General features: G+C 43.8%; 1 protein-coding gene across 3 annotated transcripts; it reads left to right on the top strand.

The window, feature by feature from the left end:
- Positions 1-1,613: 1,613 nt before the first annotated feature.
- On the top strand, positions 1,614-19,913 carry MGST3 (microsomal glutathione S-transferase 3). Of its 3 annotated transcripts, none has more exons than XM_082661029.1 (6): positions 1,614-1,737; positions 14,400-14,523; positions 15,647-15,720; positions 16,575-16,632; positions 18,886-18,958; positions 19,668-19,913. In XM_082661029.1, the coding sequence occupies exons 2-6, from the start codon at positions 14,407-14,409 to the stop codon at positions 19,802-19,804; spliced, it is 459 nt and encodes a 152-aa protein (XP_082517155.1). In that variant the 5' UTR covers positions 1,614-1,737; positions 14,400-14,406; the 3' UTR covers positions 19,805-19,913. The 3 variants fall into 3 exon arrangements, with proteins under 3 accessions (XP_082517155.1, XP_082517156.1, XP_082517157.1); XM_082661030.1 differs by having other exon boundaries at positions 1,728-1,868; XM_082661031.1 differs by lacking the exon at positions 1,614-1,737 and adding an exon at positions 2,343-2,474.
- The last annotated feature ends 4,074 nt before the right edge of the window (positions 19,914-23,987 follow it).

Below are 23,987 nucleotides of genomic sequence, written 5' to 3'. Positions count from 1 at the left end.
GTCTTCTGACTTGTTGCTATAACAAAAATGCCATAGGATGGGTTACTTAAACAGCAAACATTTATTTCTCCAAATTCTGGAGCCTGGGAAGGCAAAGATCAAGGTGCTGGCAGATTCAGTGTCTGATGAAAGCCTACTTCGTGGTTCATAAATGGCTGTCTTGCCTGTGTCCTCACACAACAGAAGGGCCAAGGGAGCTCTCTGGGGTCTCTTTTATAGGGACACTAATCCCATTGATGAGGGCTCTACCCTCACGAACTAATACCTGGCAAAGGCCCAAGCCATGAATACCAGGGCAGAGGGGATTAGGTTTCAACATATGAAATGAGGTTTGCGTGGGGAGGGGTGGGGGGAGGTAGACAAAGAGTACAACAGAGAACACCGTCAGTCTATAGACACAAGGGGGAAAAAAATGTCCCTCAATAATGTAAAAATGCTTTCCTACTTTTTCTACTTGCAGTGTTCAGTGAAAACAAGTCCTTTACAATCAACATGCCAGAAACCCTACCATGTAAGGCCTTCTTGTACCGAAAAAGTTAAAAGCGTGAGAATGGTTGGAAGTTGTTTAAACAACAATCATAAAGATTTTAAGAGACCTCAAAATACTTCCGGATGTGTGGATATGACAAATCAACAAAAAGGAACCAACACCCAGCCTACAGCCTTGTAAGATATAGATTCCAGCCTTTCTACACCTCAACCTGGAAGCACAGGCTCTCGTAGAGAGGGGAAGTACTCCCACATAAGAGACACTAGGGGTGGCCCAGATGTGGCAATCCCTAGTAGGATGTGGGGTATCCAGAGGAAAGGGGTGACGGGCGCACTTAAGGCACGTGAAAACTGTAAAGTTTGGTGCCTTCTGCCGTCGGCGGTTCCAAGGCTGAGTTAAGGGCACTTAGATGCAAGCTCTACTCCCTCCGGCTCGACCCTAATTGCAGGCCTCACTCAAGACCTCATCGGACTTGGACTAGAGGGCCTAACGGAGGCCTGTATTCGCTATCGAAGATCTGTGGATCCCCGAAGCGGTGCGGTCTAGTTCCCGAAGAGCTGGACCCCGGTGAGCGGGCGGCGTGGGCGAGGATGGGTGCGGCCACCACACGGGCAGGGCTCGCCTCCGGATCTTCGCAAAACTAACAACATTAGTTAGGGAAATAGGCTCTAACATCCCTAAATCCCTTCACTTGGCGACTGTAGCAACCTGAGACACTCAGCGCCCCGCACACCCTAGACGCAGCCAGAACGCACCCATCCCAGCCTTGCAGCCCGGCTCTGGTGCCCTGCCCCTTGTCCGCACGCGCCCTGCAAACCCGTGTCCCCGCCCTCACCCCAGAGCCCCTAGAAGCAAGCTACGGTGGCTCTGCTGGGGATAAATTATTACCGTGCTACCGTGCTGCAAACTCAGCCCGAGAAGTATGAACTGGCTGGGACAGTTTAGGAAGGCGGCCACAAGGGCCTTTGCAGAAAGGAACAGATAAATGCATTTGGGAGTAAGAGAGGTAAATCTGTGGACCACGGCGAGGAGGAAGAAAATGCAGTCTCTGCCTCAAGACCAGCGGCCCAGAAGCAATACTCAGCTCTGACACCCAGAGCCCCGCCTCCAGGGCGTGGCCTCGCGCTGCCCCGGGAGAGGGCGGGGACTACTCCGGGCCACGCCCCACTCTTCAGGAGGCCAAGGGTGCCGCACCTACAGTTCCGCTGCGCACTGCGTTCTGCACCAGCCGAGCGAAGGTGATCCGGGTGAGTCCCCGCACCTTCGGGCAGCGAGGAGCGTGGGCCTCGGAGGCATTTCAGCTCCTGCGCTGGGCACCGCCCATATCTCGGCCATCCCAAGCTGAATAGGGACTCGCTCTCTCTCTCCCTTCTTGTCTGTAGGTTTCTTTCTACCTTCCCATCCCCTTTGCCCTCCATCCTCCCCATGATGTAGTGGGTTTGGAGCGTCTAAGCTGGGCCGGCCACGCTATCTAAAACTCAGGGAAATTCTCAAGGTCAACCCTTCCTCAGTTACTTCCTTTTCTCTCCTCCGCTCCCTGGGCTGTGCGGACGCCGGGCTCCTTCTTTCTGCCTCCCAGAGCCCACCTGACCTTGCCAACTGCATCTCTGGTGCACAGGAGGGGCGGGCAGGGCACTGCAGGGACAGCTGGCAGTGCAGGCCTGATCGGTAACACAGGTTTTTAAAGTGGCCTGCGAGCGCTGCGCCAGCTGCGGATGTGCATGTGTTGCTAGGGACATTCCGGGAGGGCCTCCCAGGGAATTGTGTTTGTTTTCCTCCGGTTTCATAGAAACGTTTGTCGTATGTTTGAATTGGAACCTACGAGTGGGTCATTTCCTACGGCTGCCTTAGAGCAGGAGAGGAGGCGGAATCTTCGTTGAGGTTGATTTCAGAGAATTTCCCTCATCTGGTGTTGCTGCAGGGAGCGCTAGGGCCACAGCGGTGGGGCAGCTGCGGGGCGGTGGAAGGGGCTGGAGGCTGGTTGGTAAGTCATTCTCCGAAGTTCTGGCTTCTGCTGTCACTTTCCTTGGGAGTCACGAGTTTACCACTACATTGTAGCTTAGGGGACAAGTGAGTGTGGAAAGGGAGGTAAAAGGAAAGCAGAGACAGGAGGGTGGGTAGGAAAAGAACTACGGGCTTGCGGCTTTAATCCGCTAACTGGAGAAAGGGAGATCTGGAGGGAAGGACAGTTACTGCTCTGCAGATATATGGCTCTTTGCAGGTGCTGTAGACCTGGGCGTGGTCATGTGGAATTGCCGCAGATCTTCGATTCCTCTGTCGGTGGAAGCAAGGGCATCTCTTGGGAGATCTGTAGATCGCTGGGAGCCTACAGTTTCTGGGAAGCACCCAAGGTTATTGGTCAAAATTACAGACTATGTTCAGGTCAACGAATTCAGTGTTGAGAGCATAGTATCTGAGTCAGGGGATCAAGAACGTTTATTCTCACGGGAGTTAAATTTAACAGAGTTAAATGAGTTTACATCTAAAACCCAAACAAATACTTTCAGCTGGGGAAGACAGAACGTAAAGCTTCCCTCCTGGCAGTGTTACAGAAATAGAAAACTTTGTCAAGTGAATCCCCCCGCAAATGATGTTACTACATATAAAACAGAGGTACTGTGTAGAGGTACTGCGCCCAGCCATAGAAACGGCACTGCAGGGGACTCCTTAGATTAAGGAACAAAACTGGAGAAGGGCAGCCTTCCCCCTTATTTAGACTTAATCCTGCCAGTTTAGAGTTCTGCAGAGACACAGTCCATGAAGGGGAGCCTCTTAACCTGGAGGATAGCAAAGACACTGAACCTATGTGGAGAAATCTGGAATGAAGTGAATGACAAATCAATGTGTCAAAGAGTAATTTAGTGCCTACTGCACAGCTAGCAATATTTAAATATATTCTTCCCTATATTTCTATTTAAATATTCTGAATCTGTATTCAGATCACCCTTGCCAACCACAATTGACCATGAACCATTTAGCGTTTTTTAAAGCAATATGTGTTTAAAAGAATATACTGCTACGGTTTTTACAACTGGTTTCATTAATACTACTTATGAGTATACCATCCTTCTGAAAAAGAAGAATTCAGCAGTTACCAGGTAGTTTACTGCTATGTAAAATAGAATTTTTGCGTTTCCCTCGCTCTCTCTTACACTGTCTATGTGCCTATCTTCCTATGGGGAAGTTGTACTACCTTCCAAATACATTTGCAAATACCTTTAAGGAGTTCAGCGTTTAGAATCATCCGTCCTATGTTACTCTATGAGTTCCTTCTAGAGTCGACCCATTTATTAACTGGAACATGTGTTCTAATACTTTGGTGACTTAGTTCACTCTTTTTAATTTAATAGTGTTATTTTATTTCTCCAGCCTAAGAAATGTGAATGATTGTGACACAACTTCATTCTAAGTACAGACAGGCCTGAAGAGTTAGACCCCTGTTTCAGGCAGGAGCCTGCAGCCTATGCAGTTCCTTCATTCAGAATGGCTGGTAGCCTGGTGGGGACTTGTTCAGCAGCTGCTAAGAATTCACTGCATACAGTCCACCCACATTTCTTGTGATGGAAAATCCAAATGGTGTCCATGTGACTCATTAGAGATTTTTCTTTTCCTCTTTGGGAAGTCAGGGCTTAGTTTCACTCTGCCCCTCAGTTCCTATATAATGCCAGTTAAGGGACAGGTTGTATGGAAATCGTGATGTAAAAATGAAGTGCCAATTTTTGTGTTGCTTTGCCCTTTGCAAACCCAAATGCCCGAAAGTTTGGAGGGTTTTTTTCCCCTGTAATCTCTCCTCCTGTCATACTGCAGTGCTGACACTCATTAAAAAGGAAAAAAAAAAAAAAGTTCCTTTTTGGACCTTTTCCAAGTTTTTTTCTTCTTCCAATTAGAAAGCTCTCAGGCTTTAATCAGTCACAGACTTGGAGTAAATTATTAGCTTTCTGTTCTCGTTAATATATTTTATGCTCAGGAGAGGGTCCGGAGAGGTAGAAAAGTTTCAAAAGAGGTCAAGTGTGGTCAAACTTGCTCCCCAACCTCATTGAGAGACAATACAGCCAAGGGTTGAGAGCATAACTGTGGAGCCAGACTGCCTGGCTGTGTGTGAATCCAGGCTTTCTCTGTTATAGCTGCGTGTCCCTGGGCAGATTACTAAACCTCTCTGATGTTCAGTTTCTTCATCTGTAAAATGGAGTAATAATATATCATAGGGATGCTGTGAGGGCTTAAATGAGTTAATATTGATGAACTACTTAGTGTTTGACACATATTAAGTAATATATGTGCTAATAATGTGTTATTAATAATCATTGATTTCTCCTACCACTCTTCCTCTAGGTTATATCACTACCCTTCAGCCAACACTGGTCTCCTTTTCATCCTTATACAAGTAAACCCCTTTCCTGTCTCCGTGCCTATGTACTTGCTGTTTTCTCTACCTGTGTGCTCACTCTCACATCACTGTTAAATCCTTCAGAGCCCTTAGCTCAATCTGTTACCTTCCTGTTTCATGATCCTCCTAAGTTGTCTCCCTCCATTTGACTCTGTATTCTGGAAGGTCAGGACCTTCTTTCTCAGTCTTGTTCACTATTGTAGCCCTGCACTGCACGTGGTACCCAGCATTCAGTAGGGGATACATCAGGAAAGGAATCATTCTAAGGCACTACTGAGGAAGGTGGTAGATGTGGACTTAAAGTGAGCATTCCATTTAGGTGAAACACTTTGTCCTGCATTGACTTTGTCAGATCAGCTCCCTTGAATGAATTGTTACAAGATTTTTATTTTCTTCTGCATCCCATAACTTCTCCCCATTCTCTTCCCTGTCCTCTGAGATTGGTGCCTTCAGACTATAGGAAATGTCCTGCAGCCTGTCCCTGGGATCACACCTCCCTGGAGGCTGGGCTCCAGATGGTCCAGCGTGGCTCAGGGCTTTTAGGTCAGCACATCAAGGAACTCTCACCCATACGGCCTTTTGGGTCAAGAGTCTGTTTGGGAAAGTTTGTCATCCTACAAACAGGGGAACCTAGGATTTGTTCTGTCTTACAATCTACTATTCTTAGATTCCTGAAGAGCTGAATTACCAGTTTTTCCCAGGGGAGACTCAGTTAAGCATATGTGTCTAGTGCCTTTTCGCACAGAAGTCAGACTCCAGAGAAGAAAAGAGCAGGTTATTTGCTTATTTGGCCTTAACAAAGTTTATTTGTGTCAGTGCAGGCTCATCCCACGTAACCAGGAAACGTTCACTTGGACTTGAGCATCAAGCTGGTCCTTCCCTCCCTCCTCCCGCTCTCAGCCAGTGCAGTAATGTAGTTGTCCTCAGCACTGACAGTTCACGAGAGTGTTGGAATTAAAATGACATGTGGAACTTGAATATTTTATATTCCAAGCTGTGGCCACTTAACTATAAAATTGAATATATTTGAATTTATAGGACATTTATCTCTTAAGAAGACAGATCTTCCATCCCCCTAACTTGTAGTGTGCTTCCACTTTCCAAGTGTTCTGCCAGCAACACTGATGAGGAATTAAAGAATATGAGAAACCGGGAAAGACCCACTTTATTACCTGCCTCTGCTGTTTGCCTCACTTGAGTTAATATTCAAGGCTGGACAAATAATGGCCTGCCTATTCAACTAACTTTTCATTTTTAGCCCTTGGAGTGATATTTACTGAATATGCAAAACAATTGTGGGGAATAGTTATTTTTCTTCACATGGTTATTATTCCTTCTCTCAACTGTCCATGTACTCTTTTTTTAATTATTTTAAATAAATTTATTTATTTTATTTATTTGTTTTTGACTGCATTGGGTCTTCCTTGCTGCGCACAGGCTTTCTCTAGTTGCGGCGAGCAGGGGCTACTCTTCGTTGTGGTGCGTGGTCTTCTCGTTGCGGTGGCTTCTCTTGTTGCGGGGCACGGGCTCCAGGTGCGCGGGCCTCGGTAGTTGTGGCTCGTGGGCTCTAGAGCGCAGGCTCAGTAGTTGTGGCTCACAGGCTCTAGAGCGCAGGCTCAGTAGTTGTGGCTCACAGGCTCTAGAGCGCAGGCTCAGTAGTTGTGGCGCACAAGCTTAGTTGCCCTGCGGCATGTGGGATCTTCCTGGACCAGGGCTCGAACCCATGTCCCCTGCATTGGCAGGTGGATTCTTAACCACTGCGCCACCAGGGTAGCCCCCGTGTACTCTTTTTAAAATCTCACTGCCATTTGAGACTTTGACACTCAAACAGATTTTATCATCTGTGTACTGTAGAAGTGACCAGACTGGCGTTCTGAAAATGTAGGATGGACCCAAAGAAATTCTGTGACTCTCCTTTTTTTCTCTCCCATCATGGAAACAGGGAATTACTTTTGTGCTGCTTGCCTCTAGGATCTCAAGTTTCTCCATTTAGCTTTTTTTTTACATCTTTATTAGAGTATAATTGCTTTACAATAGTGTGTTAGTTTCTGCTTTATAACAAAGTGAATCAGTTATACATATAATGTTCCCATATCTCTTCCATTTAGCTTTATATGGGCTCAGCTGCCTTGCCTAGAAATAATTTTGAGGACTATTCCTTTGTAGATACATTTGGAGGCAGAAACGAGGCTGGACAGCTACCTCATTAAAAGAGTACAGGCTGAGTAGACCCCTAGCACAACCTCAGAGTTTTTGGAACCTCCCAGTGTTGGGGACTCATGGTGGTCCATTTGATGTGATCAGATGAAGCCCTTTAAGTTACCATCCTTGTATTATTCTCATGAAAATGCCATGTAAAAGAAAGGACCGGGGCTTCCCTGGTGGCAAAGTGGTTAAGAATCCGCCTGCCAATGCAGGGGACATGGGTTCGAGCCCTGTCTGGGAAGATCCCACATGCCCTGGAGCCACTAAGCCTGTGCGCCACAACTACTGAGCCTGCGCTCTAGAGCCCGCGAGCTACAACTACTGAGCCCACGTGGCACAACTACTGAAGCCTGCACACCTAGAGCCCGTGCTCTGCAACAGGAGACGCCACCGCAATGAGAAGCCTGCGCACTGCAAGGGAGAGTAGCACCCGCTCGCCGCAGCTAGAGAAAGCCTCACGCAGCAATGAAGACCAAACACAGTTAAAAATAAATAAATAAAATAGCTAAATTTTTAAAATAAAATAAAATGAAGGACCATATATAAGGAAGATTGGATTAATAATACAGCAGCCAAATACGTATTTTAATGAAACATTGGGGAATGGCTCCAAGTCAGTCTATAAGTGCTTTAGCATTGTCCCATTCCTGATGCATTAAAAAAAAAAAAAAAAAAAGACTGCTGAGAAATTGCAGTACAGTTGGAGGGGAGCAATCTTGCAAATGGAAGTAAGGGTTACCATTGTCCACACTGGTTTTTATTTGTTTGAGGGCAAAGAGAGAGCTGAAAGTTGAAATCCTCTCTCCCTTAAGACATTTGATAGATTTTCATTTAGGAGAAGATAAGTTGTAACTTCATGGCTCAGAAGTCATAAATTATTTGAGGCCCATGCCCAACTGATAAAGCCTACCTTTTGCTCCATTTGTGCAGTGTTGATTGTGTCCTGGGGAATTTCTATTGGCAGCTAAGATGGAGTGGAGTAAATAAGTGAAGGAGAGCTTTACCCCAGGAGTATTCCGTTGAATGTAGTTCAGGAAGTTCTCTGAGTCACCCTTTTGTAACTGAAGGAACCCCTGCCCCAGTGAGATAAGGCAAGTGGTGGCAGAAGCAGGAATTGGAGGAAAAGTTGAGCGAAGTATAAGCGCTGGAGTAGTTATGCTTCCAGGTGAATCTGTCAGTCACATTCCTATAGGAGAGTACCTTAGCCAAATATCATAATGAAACTCCATGTGGCTAACTCAGGCACTGGAATAGAGCATACCTCCTAGGGGTGAGACCAACACTGCCTCATTTGAAGTCCAAGCTTGATAACTCTAAAGTAAGACTTTACAATGGTGCCTTGTAGCTTTTTAAAAATCCACTGGGGGGCTTCCCTGGTGGCACAGTGGTTGAGAGTCCACCTGCCGATGCAGGGGACACGGGTTTGTGCCCCGGTCTGGGAAGATCCCACATGCCGCGGAGCGGCTGGGCCTGTGAGCCATGGCCGCTGAGCCTGCGCATCCGGAGCTTGTGCTCCGCAACGGGAGAGGCCACAGCAGTGAGAGGCCCGCGTACCGCAAAATAAACAAACAAACAAAACATTCCCAAAAGGATCTCTATCGTTAAATAAGTGACACGAATTTCCTAAATAAAAAGAAAAACTAATTCCTTTTAAACCTTCGACTTAATGTTCTCTCAACTGAACTATTTTGACTCAAGCCTGCCAGGAAACAGTTAACTAGGAACATACACCTCTGTAGTTACTAATAAGTGAAGACAGAACAGAAACACTTCTGTCCTATCTCTGCCTCTCCCCAACCCTTTTAGTTTCATTTTCTTGGGGGGTTGGGGGGATTTGTACACAGTTTCTGATCGTTGGTATGAAGGAAAAATCTGGAATTGGGTATTTGTTTACTTATTTGCCTGCTTCCCCCAGTAAAACATGAGCTTCCTGAGGGCAGGGACCAAAGTCTGGCTTGTTCACCTCATCCCCAGCATGGGCCCACTGAGTAGCACATAGTAGGCACTCAATAAACTTGAACAAGTAAATGAATGGGTGCTCAGCCCCATGCGGGGATAAGCATGTCTGGCTACAGGGAGGGTCTGCATGACTGCAGTTTGCTGATTTCCATAGTCTGTACTAGAAGACTGCTTCCTTCTGAATACTCCTGCCCTTCAGATAATAGATTATAACATGGCTGGCTATTAAGAGTTCAAAAAGGAGGGGAATATATGTAGTTCTAAGCTTTGTTTGCTATTTTAAAATGATAATTCTAAATTATAAATTCTTAAATGTATCTCATCATCATGTATTCGAACATCCGCTTTTATCACTGAATCAGGGCAGAGACAGTTAACAGAACATTAGCACACATAGTATAACCTGATATATAACATTTATTGAGTACTTACTATGTGACAGGCATCCTGATGGGTGTTTAGAGACAGTGTCCCCATTTAATCTTTACAACAACTATACGGTGTGGGGTAGGTGCCGTGATCATCTCCAATTAACAAGTGAGGAAACCAAGGATGCTTGAAAGACGTTGAGTAATTTTCCCGAGGACACACAGCTAGGAATATGAGATCCAGGTTCTAAACCCAGACAATGTGATTCCAAAACTTACCTGCAAGGCTGTCTCTATAGTGCACATAGTGGATAAGTGACAGGATTCAAGCTAAAAATCAGGTCCGATTCTTTGGTTCCTTTGTAACATACTGTCTATTCCTCCTGTCTCCTCAATTACTAATTATTGTCAGGCCATTTTTTTACATAACTTTTTTGGTATATATTTGCTCATTTTGCACATTATAGAAAGGTACAAAGGAAAATCTATAATTCAGCCATCTGGAAATAGCTATGCTTATGATTTTGATATTTTCTTCTTTAATTTTTTTCTATTATTGAGAAAACTAGATATACTCTTTGTTTTCTTTTTTTTGATTTAACATGCTGTATATTAAGTGTTTCACCATCTTTAATGTTTCACCATTTTTAATGGTTATATACTATTCTGTTTTACAGATATATTATTTATTTAATTAGTCCTCTTTGTTTGGACATCTATACCATTTCTGTTTTTGCTGTTATAAATAGTGCTGAAGTGAATGTCTTTGAGCCAAATCTGTTTGCCTTCCTGATTATTACCCCAGGATAGATTCCCAGTAGAATTAATGAGCAAAAGGTTATGAACAATGTAAAGTATATTGCCTGCCACCAGGCTGTCCTCCAGGTGGTTCTGTTTTACACTTCTCCCAGCAGCGTGTAATACTACCAAGTAACTAAATAAATTTTTATTTGTACAAATCATAAATTTTAATCTTTACAGCTGGTGTGCAACTAACCTCGGAAACTGCGTGATAATTAACAAGTGCTATTATACAACCAAGTGAGTTACAAAGTAATCTATACCAGTCATGAAAGTTCAGCTCCAAAAGGACCACTGGACTGCTGTGTGTCTATCACCATGTAGAAGGCAAACTCTAGGGCAGAGTTCCCACCCCCAAGAACCTTATCTTGTTGGGTGGATATAGGGGTTGCCAGGGACACAGAGCAGGTATGTAATCAACAAACTATAGTGTGCAGTCCGAATGTGTGCTCATGTCAGAAAGAGGTTGTGTTGCACGTATCAGCTTCTCAAGCCTGTGCTCTGGGAGCTATCGGCTAGCTGCGGGACCGGCCCAACCTCGGGCGTGGCCTGGAACGTGGCTGCTGTGAGCCGAGGTGCCTCCCCTTTTGCGAATGTACGCACCCACACCCACGACGGGGCGGGAGCGTGCATCTCTTTGCCCTCAGAAAATAAGAATTCAGCAAATGACAAAGTTTTTTTTGAACCCTAAGTGAATTAAACTGATTCTTTCCTTAAAGGACAAGACTTAAGCGTTTTGCAGTCCCTACTGGATTTATGTTTTCAGCAGCTGTAGCGACAGAGCTTTTCTCTGTGTTCTGATCTCCTCTTTCTCCAGGAATTCATACATCCAGTTGCTTCCATTGTTTCAGTAGAGGCTTTGAGAGGGAAAAAGGAAACTGACATGGGTTAGGCACACACTTTATGCCAGGCACTGTGCAGAGCAGAGGAGGCATTCTGAAAGCAACCTGGACTTACAGCTTGCTTCACTTATTCCACAGCTTCCTATAAGCACACGCTCTGTGCTTGGCACGGGGGATGCTGGACACACACGGTCCCTCCCTCACGGGAGCTTAGTATCTGATGCAATTGGCTGCTCTCTCTGTTCTAGCCCTGATCACACCAGCTGGGAAGTGCTGGCTACAATGGCCTGTGAAGCAGGGCTCCTCACGTGGTGAAAGTGCAAGGAGGTGTGTGTGTGGGGGGCGCTGAACAGGCTTGGCTCCGGCACCTATGCAGGTGTGTCCAGGGCTCCTGCAGGGAGAGCCTTGGGGAGGGCCGCCTCTCTCCTCCCGCCCCTAGTACGCTCACTGTTTCCTGACCAATTACACTGTCCTTTGCACACTACCCATTTTAGCATCGGACTGTGGGTCTCCCTTACTGTAAATCCTCTGTCCTTCAAAGGTCTTGTTCCTGGCTCTGCTTGCCCTCACCTAGATTCTTTTCCCCTCAGTACCTATCACCATAGCAAAGTGTCAAGAGAGTCACTTTCACTAGGGTGTGACTGCCTAAGAGTGTAACCTCCCAGGTTGCATTTATACTTTGGAAGAGGAGGTCAGTAGTAAACATTAATTTCTAATTGCAGGTTTTTAAGCGGTTGCCTTTCTGAGTGTTCATTGCCTGCAACAGAAACATCTACTCCAAAGATACTTCTCTGTCCTGCCACCTAGCTTCTCCTACCCAAATCCTTACGGGCCAGAAAAACAGAGGCCAGTGACCGAGCCACCTAATGTTTTGCCTGGGCTAGCTGGAGTATTTGGGGAAGAATTCTAAAACCTGCTCTGGTCTTAGCTCTGCCCTCATCTCTCTACCTGACCCTCCATTTCCTTTTCTGTAAAATGGAGCTTATGGGATTTGGGGAGAGATGAAAAATGAGCTGAAAAGTCTGCACCAACACAAGGTGACCCCAGGCTGTGTGAGAGCCTAGTCGCCTGTCTAAAGGTGAGGTCTGAACAGACTTTCAACTTGCACACTTTGACCTAAACCAGATATGCTTATTTGTATCGTTCTTAAACAGGCGGCTTTTGACAAAGTTAGAGACAGCTCCATTTTCAGTTGCCTGTTTGGCCCAGATGGGTTGAACTCCAGGGATATCAGGTAGTCATATTTATTTATTTTCAAAGAGGTGTTCAGTATTCACCCCATATTTTTGTTTTAATAACTACTACCAAAGCTTCCTCCCCAAGCTGATTTTCTAAACTCTGGAAAGGACTAATTCTAAAAGAGAATGAGGGCAGGGAAGCTTGGAAGGCAGCCAAAGACTCCTTGCTCTCCACAGCCACACAAGATGGCCCAGGAGAGGCTGACCTGGAGGTGATTCCCATGCTGAGTCCTGGGGATGGCCCTTTCCAGTGTGTGTGTCCCCTGTCCCGGAGGAGGGAATGCTGGGTGCCCCTCCACAAGCAGCTCCAGGTAAAGAAAGAATATGGCAGGGGAAACTAACGGGAATTATCGTGAAACATGGTTGGGGATGGGCAGGTTTTAGGATTTTGGTTCCAAATGTTATTTTGCAGACCTAAGGGAAGTTTACTTTTAAAGAACTGACCTGTTTGCTGGCCCCAAATTCCACACTGAGAAAGATTCTGTGATCCCAATGTCAGTTCAGCTCTAAATCATCAAGTGGGATTGAAAGGGGACATTGGAACTGAATTGGAACCTAAATTTGAATCCCAAATCGGATACTTTCTCTTTTAGACCTTGGGAATATTACTTAACCTCTGGGTGCTCTTTGGAAAATAGGGATATTAGCATCTTGTTGGGTTGTTTGTGAGGATGGCTAAAACATTTTGGAGCAGGGTAACCTTCCCAGGCTTTCAGGAGAGATTGCAGCCAAACAGTTTTAGGGGTGGAATTTTTTTTTCTTTGGCCACGCCATGTGGCATGCGGGATCTTAGTTCCCTGACCAGGGATCGAACCTGTGTCCCCTGCAGTGGGATCGCGGAGTCCTAACTACTGGACCACCAGGGAATTCCCAGGGATGGAAATTTTAAACACACAGGAGCTGTTGGCCTGTGGCAGCCATACACGTGATGGGACAGCAGCTAAGGATCTCTGGAAGCATTGTAGCTATTTCTCTGTGTCCTGCCGTGCTCTGACCCTTCAGACATCTGGTGATCAGTGCTCAGAGAGACTGGAGGGCAGCACTAACTTACTCTGAATTTATTAGGGCTTCTTCCCACCCAGCAGGTTTTCCTCTCCTTGATCTCCAGTCTGTTTCTTTCCTTCTTTCTTCTTTCCTCCTGGAGCAGGACAAGAGCTAAAAGAGCTGAAATTGCTGAACACTGAAAAATGCTGATATGAGCTTTTTCTCCAAACATTTCATATGAAATTTTTCAAACATGCAGAAAAGTTGGAAGAATTGTATAGTGAACATCCATATAGCTACCACCCAGGTTCTAGCATTAATATTTTGCTATATTAGCTTGCGTCATCATTTTTTGATGCATTTCAAAATAAGCTGCATTGCAGACACTAGAACACATCATGGGGTTAGTTTTGAAGCATTAATTTGATGAAGAATCTGGGTTCTCCAAGAGCTGCCCAGAGCCTTGCTCTGGCTTTCAAAGAACTATAACTGATCCCTTCCCTACCAGTGTGATATTTCTGCTGCTGTACCAGCACGTGTCTCAGGATCCAAGGGAGGCCCTAGGGTTCCTGCCCTGAGTGTCCCCGATGCCAACAGACATACAAGCGAAAAACTTGGAATCACTGTGTACTTACTGACTATATCCTGTTTCTTTCTCTTTCCCTCTCTCTTTCTTTCTCTCTCTCTCTCTCTCTCTCTGTCTCTCTCTCTCTCTGTGTAACTTAGTATATCTTTTAGCATTTTGCCTTGCTAAATATTTTTTTAAATTGTGGTTTTTAGTGGCCAGACCATCCAATAGCAATGACTACTGCAGTGGTTTAGATAAATCTCATACATGCGATGTTGATCAAAAGAACTCAGGCGCAAAAGAGAATATACAATGTGATCGTGAACTTTTCTGTGTGTATATTGCAGACTTGAATCATTTTTTAATTCTGTTGGGTGGTATACAGTAATATCGGTATACAGTAATATCTCTACCTCTTAGAACCACCAGATCGCTCATGCCTCTTTTTGATCTGTAGGGATATGTTTGCTGGTAACAAAACATCCCACTCTTGAGGCCTCCTGCAGCTTGGAGCCCACAGTGCCAGGTGGCGGCCTAATGTGTTCTTTCTCCCACAGAGTCAGGATGGCCGTCCTCTCTAAGGAATATGGTTTCGTGATTCTAACTGGTGCTGCCAGCTTCCTAATGGTAACTCATCTAGCCATCAACGTTTCCAAGGCCCGCAAGAAGTACAAAGTGGAGGTGAGTGGGAACACAGCGGTGCCTCTGTGGGTTCGTCGTGGCAAGAACTTGTTTTCAGTTGTGGAGGGAAAGGTGAGGTGCTAGTGGTCAGCGGTGGCAGTTTCCGGCCTGTTCCTATTAGAAATTCTGCACCTGTCTGGCAGGAGGAAGCCGAGAAATATGGGGCCCTTCTGGAGAGTCATTTCCATCTTGTTTTACTTTTGTCTCTTCTGAAAAAAGACCAGGTGTGCTTTTGGCTGGAGCTCTTTGGTAGGAAGACAGTTATTTTCTAAAGGGGGTTAAATAGGAAATTCCCGGGCTGTCCAGTGGTTAGGACTCTGCGTTTTCACTGCCAAGGGCCCAGGTTCGATCCCTGTTTAGGGAACTGAGATCCCACAAGCTGCACAGCGAGGCCAAAAAAAAAACGGGGGTTGGAGGGGGTTAAATAGCAGTTGTTTCCTGGTGTGCCACTTTAAAATGATGTCTTCTGGTGATTTTCCTGTTTCCCAAGTAGAAACGAAGCACATGGTGCTGAGTTAGCCTGTGTCTGGACATCAGACATAGGGAGGAGGTCTATTGAATGCTTCCTTTAGCTCTAGCTGATCTAGAAGGGATAATTACTGAAGCTGTCCCTGGTGAGCAATTTTAAATGTCTACTTCTTTTGAGCAATTTCTAATTAGAGCTCCTTTTAAAGGTTTCATGTCTAGTTTATTATTTTGATGAACACATTAAAACTCTCACACACTCAGTTTCTGTTCCCCCATTAAGGGGAACCTTAAAAGGATGTGGTATTTGCTGACTCTTGGGAAGGAGCTATTTCCCAATGGCATCCTTGTAATACATCCCAAAGCCACCCGTGATGGCATAACGTCAACAAAAACCCTGAATTTGGCACAAGCTGCCTCTATCCCTTGAATGGCACAGACATATATTCTCGTCACTGGATATTAATAGACACAGATTGAATCTGCCTCTGAGAATGAGGCCTCTGTCACCACATGCATGTAAGCAGAAACTGAATGATCATCTTACCAAGGTTATGGCAGAAGATGCTTTGGGATACATTATCTTTAAGGTTGATTTTAACTCTCAACACTGAATGCTACATTTGACCATTTGATCACACACATTTTGTTTTAACAGTATCCTACAATGTATAGCACTGACCCTGAAAACGGACACCTCTTCAACTGCATTCAGCGGGCCCACCAGAACACGTGAGTGCTGGCCCTGCCCGGCCCCCAAGACATCTGCAGAGCGGGTGTTTTCTGTACAACACCTCAACCCTTGGTACTCTGTTTGCTGAGTAATAGCAACGATGATGATCATGAATACTCATTAAAAGTATCATTAAAAATGTATAAGTGAACAGATTAAATATTAAGCAAAATTAAGAGTTGTTAGGATGGTGGGATTCTAGATAACCTTTTCTTTTTTTCTTCCATTTCTTTTATTTTTAATTGAAGTAAAATTGATTTACAATGTTGTTAATTTCTGCTGTACAGCCAAATGATTCAGTTATAAATATATATATTCTTTTTTGATATTCTTTTCCATTATAGTTTATTACAGGATATTGAATATAGTTCCCTGTGCTATACAGTAGGACCTTGTTGTTTATCCATTCTATATATAATAGCTTGCACCTGCTAAACCCAAACTCCCACTTCATCCCTCCCCCAATGCCCTTTTCAAATATGAATTTAATGCTGCATTACTCTTCTGCGGTATTTGCAGCAAGTTCACTCTAAACTGATACTGAATCTCTCAGCCTAGCGGGTGAGAGGCTTTGAGCTCTGCAAGGAAATCTACTCTAATTCGCCTCATCAGTTTGTTAGATTTGAGGTCTTTGACTCACTGTGTTCTGAGTTACCTCTAATGTAATCCCAAGCAGAGCAAAAGAAGGTGGATCTTAGTGGTCACGCCTTCTGCCTCTGGTCAATGTTTATTTTTATTCTCAAGTTTCTAACTTGGCAAGTAAGAATGTAAAGGGTTCTTAGTTTTACGTAGACATACTTATATAGAGCACTTAAAAGGAAAAAAAACCCTTTTTTTTTTTTATCTATTCCAGGTTGGAAGTGTACCCTCCCTTCTTATTTTTTCTAGCTGTCGGAGGTGTTTACCACCCAGTAAGTTTTTCCGGGGAGGGGGTTCATCTAATTAGATTGAATAGATTTAATTCACTGAGCCATTCAGGAGGGAAGAGGAAATGAAAATTTAATGAACATCTTCAATGTCTATGCACCATGTATTTAAAAGAATTTCAGTTACTTCTTACAAAGTTCCTTAAAGTAGGTAGCATTTTTCCCATTTTTTTACAGATAAGGAGAAACCTCTTGGATACTATGTAACTTTCTCAAGATCAAATAGCTACAGAGTAGATGAATCAGAATTTGAACCCAGGTCTCTCTGATCCTAGGAGGTTCATGTCCATTGAGTTTTCCTTTGCCATATTATTCATGCAACGAACATTTCCTGGACACCGGAAGTTACTGCAGTGAACAAAACAGGCAAAGACTCCTGGTTTCGTGGAGCTGACTCTTAGTTGGGGGTCGCAGACAAAAAGCAATTCAAGGACATCGCGTAGCATGTTAGAAGGTGATGCGCCCCACAGAGGAAGCAAAAGCAGGGATGGTGGAAAGGGAGTGCCTGGGGACTGGGGGGGGGACAGTGCTGAGTGGGGCAGTCAGGAGGAGCGCCTTGTTGCGAAGGTGACACTTAAGCAGTAGGTGAGGGAGCAGGTGCTGCAGATGTCTCCAGACACCTCCAGGCAGCAGACGAGCAAGGGCGAAGCCCTGGGGCAGGAGCCTGGCCGGTCTGTGTGGTGCACAGTGAGTAGGGCGGCTTCAGTGGTGAGCAGGAGGTGAGGGCTGGAGGTGAGGGTGGACCTCGGGGCCTTGTGGGCCGCTAAGGCCCTTGTGAGCCTTAGGTTTGGTCTGCACTACACCTTATCTAAATAAAGCAAGTTTATCTGAGCCTGATTAGTTGCCATTGGGGTCTTGCCTTACACAGAAAGTGTTTCCTTTCCAGGGCCCAGGTTTCCCCTCCACTGAGTTCAGACCGGAGTGCTGGCACCCCACATTTCTGGTTCTGAGACTTTCATAAGCCTCTGGTCTGTACCTGAATGGCCTTGTGCTTTCTTTGTCAGCTGCCAGAATGGCACATCTATAGTTCATGACCTCAAAGTCTTGTATTTGTTTCAAAGAAAATTCTGCTACTCTCTTAGAGAAGATATTTCTTTCCTGTGCCTCTAAAGAGCCCCAATCCTAGCAAGTAACTAGGCTAGCTGGTCTAAACAGACTAGCTGGTCTCTCTAGGTGTCACCTGATGTCCACCCCAGCCCCATTGCTGTCCCACTCCCCTAGATCCCATTCCTTGTGCTTAGTTCTTGGAAATACTCTAAGACTACTCTGAAGACAAGCACCTGATATTGTTCCCGGGTTGACGGTAATTATGCGACTTTTAAGAGAGACCAGGCAGAAACTACAGAGCTTCTAGATAGTGACTTGTGTGCCTGGGGGTTTATTTATAGTTGTTTCATTCTCCTACTGATACTTAACTTCCATTAAATCATCACAAAAGACAAATAAAAATCATAAAGTAGGAACCTCACCCCCACTGATGCCACTGCTAAATTGAAAAGACAGTTGGGGACAGTGACGCACAGTGACTCACGTCCTCACACACCCTCTCTCTTCCTCTCCCCTGTCTCCTTTAGACCAAATGGGTTCGTCACCCCAGCAGGGTGTCCAAATGGAAGGATTTCCCATCTCGCATGAGTTTTCACTCTCTCTTCCCAAGGGTGTTGGGAATGGGGAGACTTTCCCCTCCAACACCACATGTTCTGGGATTCACAACATGACACACTCCCCCGACTGTTTCTAGTGGAGCCCCATGCCTATGCGTGGGCCGCAGCACAGCCCCTCAGAGCCCTCCCAGGGGGGACCTGGCTGAGACGAAGCAGCACACAGCTGTGGAGTGCGCAGTCCATCTCCTGTCCGCAGGGCTCCTCCCCTAGTCCTGCCTTTCAGTGGGCTTCCTCTCCTGGCTTACTCTGTGACCCCCAGGCCTGCCTCTCCTTCCCCTGCGCTCTAGCACACTGAGTCCCCTGGGGCAGGCCGGGAGGTTCCTCCCATCCCACCTACCTAGGAGAAGGCCAGCAATCACCTCCCAGGTCTCTGAGCAGTTCATAGAAGGATCACAGCGCTTTGATTTTCCTGACTGAAACAACTTCATTCTACCCTGACTTTGGTAGGGAGTATTTTACTATATCCATGAAACTGTTAACTTTTTGTTAAAACATTGTGTAATCAATCCTAGATGTTAATAAAATTCTGCCTGTTTCTTTCATGCAAATAACTAACGGAGCCCTTTTATTTTAGCGTGTAGTTTCTGGCTTGGGCTTGGCCTGGATTGTTGGACGAGTTCTTTATGCTTATGGCTATTACACAGGAGGTAAGGACATGTTGACATCTGTCAAGGAAACAAATTTAGAATCTTATACTACTATATTATCCTGTTTAGCAGGGCTTTAAGAAAAGGGAAAGTAACTTGATATTTAGGTGAAAGATCTGTTATCTTCTTTCTTTTTATTAACCTTTGAATAGTAACAAAGCGCATTTTGCATTTTCAGTGTGTCAATTGCTGTTCTAAGAACTTTGCATATGCTGTTTAGCCTTACAACAATTCTATGACATAGATAATATTATTTTATAGATGAGGAAACTGAGGCTGAGAAAGATTAAGACTCTAGATCACAGAGCTACTAAGTGTAAACTGGAAAGTCAGGATTCAAACCCAGGCAGTCTGAGCCCAGATGCCCTGCTCCTAATCAGTGCTATAAATGGTGTGCCTGAGAGAAGGGGGAAGAGATTCTTCTGGCTGTCCTTACCTCTTGGGAGAGGGAAAACTCCAAAAGATCCTGGAGCAAAGGTGCTCTAATTATTATCCCATAATGTGTTTTAAAGTTCAATACTGTTGTGGCACACGACTTTGCGTGCAGTATCTGCCATACTGACAGCTTAGGCTGAAGAGCTGGTTGACCTCCTAAGACTAGATGGTCTAACGTACAGCTCCAGGTGCCTTGACAGAATGGCTGGTGGATGTTGACAGCATTGTCACTGTGGAACACCCCCAGTAACTTCTGCTCTTTCCTCTTTTTTAGAACCTAGAAAGCGGAAACGGGGAGCCCTGAGCTTCATCGCCCTCATTGGCCTGATGGGCACCTCTGTGTGCTCTGCTTTCCAGCATCTTGGTTGGGTTAGAACTGGCTTGAGCAGTGGGTGCAAAAGCTGCCATTAAAGAGTTATAGGGTGTTTTGAAACTCTCATTCATTTTGAGTGACTTTTATTTTCGGTGACTTTTTTTTTCCCCTAAATAAAAACTTACCTGGCGTCAGCCTCATACCTAACCCTGACTCTATCACTTATTTTTTTTTGAGTCTTTATCTAAAATATAAGTAGCCTGTTCCTAGTAGATGAGAGAGGGGCCACAGGTATTAAGCACCCCTTCTCACCCTGCCAGAGGATGTTTACTTAATGTGTGAGCTAGAAAAAGGTCTAATTGTGGAAATATGTTCATAGTCAGGCCACAGCAGTGAAAAACTGGGGCTCGAAGAAAGTCTTTTACTGCTAGCAGTCTTTTACTGCTAATACATAGGATAACAATAGGATTTTTAAAAAATCTCGATTGAAGATTGCTTCTAATGCTTAAAAACTGAAATGATAGACTAAATTTAAGGTTATGAAACTTAATAGAGATGAATCTAATTTCCTGCATTTGGATGCAAAGATCTGATTGCATAGGTACAAATGGGGAAGGACACCCTTAGCAACAAAATATGGAAGACTTAAAAGGTTTTAGCTGACTTGGAGAACAATGCGAGTTGGCAGAATGAGATGGCTGTTCCAGAAATGAATGTGGCCCTAAACTACTTGACCGTAATAGTGTCTAGATCTGTGCTTTCCAGTACAGCCACTAGCCACATAGGACTATTTACATTTAAATTTATGCTATACTATATAAATAAAACAAACAAAAATATCAGCTCTTTAGTTGCTCTAACCACATTTCAAGTGTTCAGTAGCCTTTGAGGATTAGATAGGATTTGAACCCAGGCCTGACTCTCAAATCCATGCTTTTTCCATTGTACCCCACTACCACTTTGAGGAGCTGAAACATTTAAGGATAGAATGCCCTGGTCAGCAACTGAAGATGGTCAGCTTTGGCCAGGTGACTGCCTGGAGTCCTCAGGGCATTGGATGAAAAAGCTGGACTAGATCAGTGTTGGTTCATGAGAAATTTTCACCAGTGGAGAGCAAAATAAGAAAAATGAGGACTGTTTTCATAAAGCTTTAACTTGTATTCTTTTTTACATTAAAATGTCCCTTTATGAAATGATGGTGGTGATGAATAGTATGGTTTTTTTGTTCCTGACTTAAAAAGATAATATAATTAAAAATTTGTAATAAGCTAGGGTTGTGGTTTGGGTTGATTTTATTTTGATTTTTGCCTTTTTGGTTTTTGTTTGATAAGAAATGCACCTAAAGAGATTGGAGAACTTGTTAAGGTTTCTTTTCTCATCAGAGTATAGGAGGCATCAGTGAAGCAGGGCAGGGGAGACATGGAGACAAAGTTGGGTTTTCACCTTTGTTTGAAGTCTTAACAGGGTATGCTTTTCAAAGTAATATGATCCATCTTTGTCATTTTGCTATTATAGAATAGGCCCAAAGGAAGTTTTATAAGGAACCCAACACATGAAAGGGTGCTGTGGTTGAAGTGGGGAACCCAGAGCTCTGCCTTTTCATTTCCCTGTTTCCTCCACCAACACACTTCCAGGGCATGCAAGGGCTGGGCAGAATCCAGTTTGTATCAATGCCATAGAGAATAACCCTGCCTGGCAAGCTAGTTTCTATTAAATTCCCTGGTCTCATGGAGGAAAAAAAAAAAGGGCATAAGTACTGCTTCCACTCACTGCTGTTCCACAGGGTACATTCCAAAGAGTCAGTTTATTTCTATGGAAAAACACATTCTGAGTTCTGTTACAGGTGGAAATTAGAGAACCATACCAGTCTACCGTTGCTCCATACTGAACCTCAAGTACCCCCCCCCCCGCAGGTAGCTATATGCCCTTGAGTTTATTAGCCTCCCTAAGCCTCCATTTGCCCAGCTGTAGGTTGAGGATAATGATAATACTTACTGTATAAGGTTCTTTTTTTAAAATTGAAGTATAGTTGATTTACAATGTTGTGTTAGTTTCTGGTATACAGCAAAGTAATTCAGTTTCATGTATATATATATATTCTTTTCAGATTCTTTTCCATTATAGTTTATTACAAGGTATTGAATACAGTTCCCTGTGCTATACAGTAGGTCCTTGTTGCTTATCTATTTTACATATAGTTTGTATCTGCTAAGCCCAAATTCCTAACTTATCCCTCCCCCATCCCCTTTCCCCTTTGGAAACCATAAGTTTGTTTTCTATGTCTGTGAATGTATTTGTTTTATAAATAAGTTCATTTGTATCATTTTTTAGATTCCACATATAAGTGATATTATTTGATATGTCTTTGTCTGACTTATTTCACTTAGTATGATAATCTCTATATCCATCCATGTTGCTGCAAATGGCATTATTTCATTTTTTTCATACCTGAGTAATATTCCATTATACACACACACACACACACACCACATCTTCTTTATCCATTCATCTGTCAATGGACATTTAGATTGCTTCCATGTCTTGGCTATTGTAAATAGTGCTTCTATGAACATTGGGGTGCATGTATCTTTTCGAAGTATGGTTTTCTCCAAATATATGCTCAGGAGTGGGACTGCTGGATCACATGGCAACTCTATTTTTAGTTGTTTAAGGAGCCTCCATACTGTTCTCCATAGTGGCTGTACCAATTTACATTCCCACCAACAGTGTAGAAGGGTTCCCATTTCTTCACACCCTCTCCAGCATTTATTATTTGTAGACTTTTCAATGATGGCCATTCTGACCAGTGTGAGGTGATACCTCACTGTAATTTTGATTTGCATTTTTCTAATCCATTGCTAATTAGCAGTGTTGAGCTTTTTTTTATGTGTCTGTTAGCCATCTGTATGTCTTCTTTGGAGAAATGTCTGTTTATATCTTCTGCCCATTTTCTGATTGGGTTTTGTTTTTCTGGTTATTGAGCTGTATGAGCTGTTTGTATATTTTGGAAATTAAGCCCTTGTGGGTCGCATCGTTTGCAAATATTTTCTCCCCGTCTATAGGTTGTCTTGTCACTTTATGGTTTCCTTTGCTGTGCAAAAGCTGGTAAGTTTGATTAGGTCCCATTTGTTTATTTTGCTTTTATTTCTATTGCCTTGGCAGACTGACCTAAGAAAACATTGCTATGATTTAATATCAGAGAATGTTTTGCCTATGTTCTCTTCTAGGAGTTTTATGGTGTAATGTCTTATATTTAAGTCTTTAAGCCCTTTTGAGTTTATTTTTGTGTATGGTGTGAAGGAGTGTTCTAACTTCATTGATTTACATGCAGTTTTCCAACTTTCCCAACACCATTTGCTGAAGAGACTGTCTTTTCTCCACTGTATATTCTTGCCTCCTTTGTCAAAGGTTAATTGACTGTGGGTGTGTGGGTTTATTTCTGGTCTCTCTGTTCTGTTCCACTGATCCATGTTTGTTTTTGTGCCAATACCATGCTGTTCTGATTACTGTAGCTTTGTAGTATTGTCTGAAGTCTGAGAGGGTCATGCCTCCAGCTTTGTTCTTTTTCCTCAGGATTGCTTTGGCAATCTGGGTCTTTCATGGTTCCATATAAATTTTAGGATAATTTGTTCTAGTTCTGTGAAAAATATCATGGGTAATTTGATAGGGATCACATTAAATCTGTAGATTGCTTTGGGTAGTGTGGCCACTTTAACAATACAAATTCTTCCAATCCAAGAGCATGGGATAACTTTCCATTTCTTTGAATCATCTTCAGTTTCCTTTATCAAGGTTTTACAGTTCTCAGATATAAATCTTTCACCTCCTTGGTCAGGTTTATTCCTATGTATTTTTTAAATGTGATTTTAAAAGGGACTTTTTTCTTACTTTCCTTTTCTGATATTTCACTGTTAGCGTAAAGAAATGCAACCAATTTCTGTATGTTAATCTTGTATCCTGCTACCTTGCTGAATTCGTTTTATCAGTTCTAGTAGTTTTTATGTGGCATCTTTAGGATTTTCTAAATATAGTATCATGTTATCTGCATGTAATGACAATTTTACCTCTTCCCTTCCAATTTGGATACCTTTTATATCATTTTCTTTTCTGATTGCTGTGGCAAGGATTTCCAGTACTATGTTGAACAGAAGTGGGCATCCTTCTCTTGTTCCAGATTTTAGCAGGAAGGCTTTCAGCTTTTCACCACTGAGTATTATGTTCACTGTTAATTGTGTTGAGATATGTTCCCTCTATACCCACTTTGGTAAGAGTTTTTATCAT

Source organism: Grampus griseus, assembly GCF_964374135.1.
Source record: "Grampus griseus genome assembly, chromosome: 1".
Taxonomy (NCBI): Eukaryota; Metazoa; Chordata; class Mammalia; order Artiodactyla; family Delphinidae; genus Grampus; species Grampus griseus.
The sequence above is the reverse complement of the archived record's forward strand: the minus strand, read 5'-3'. Positions and strand labels throughout refer to the sequence as shown.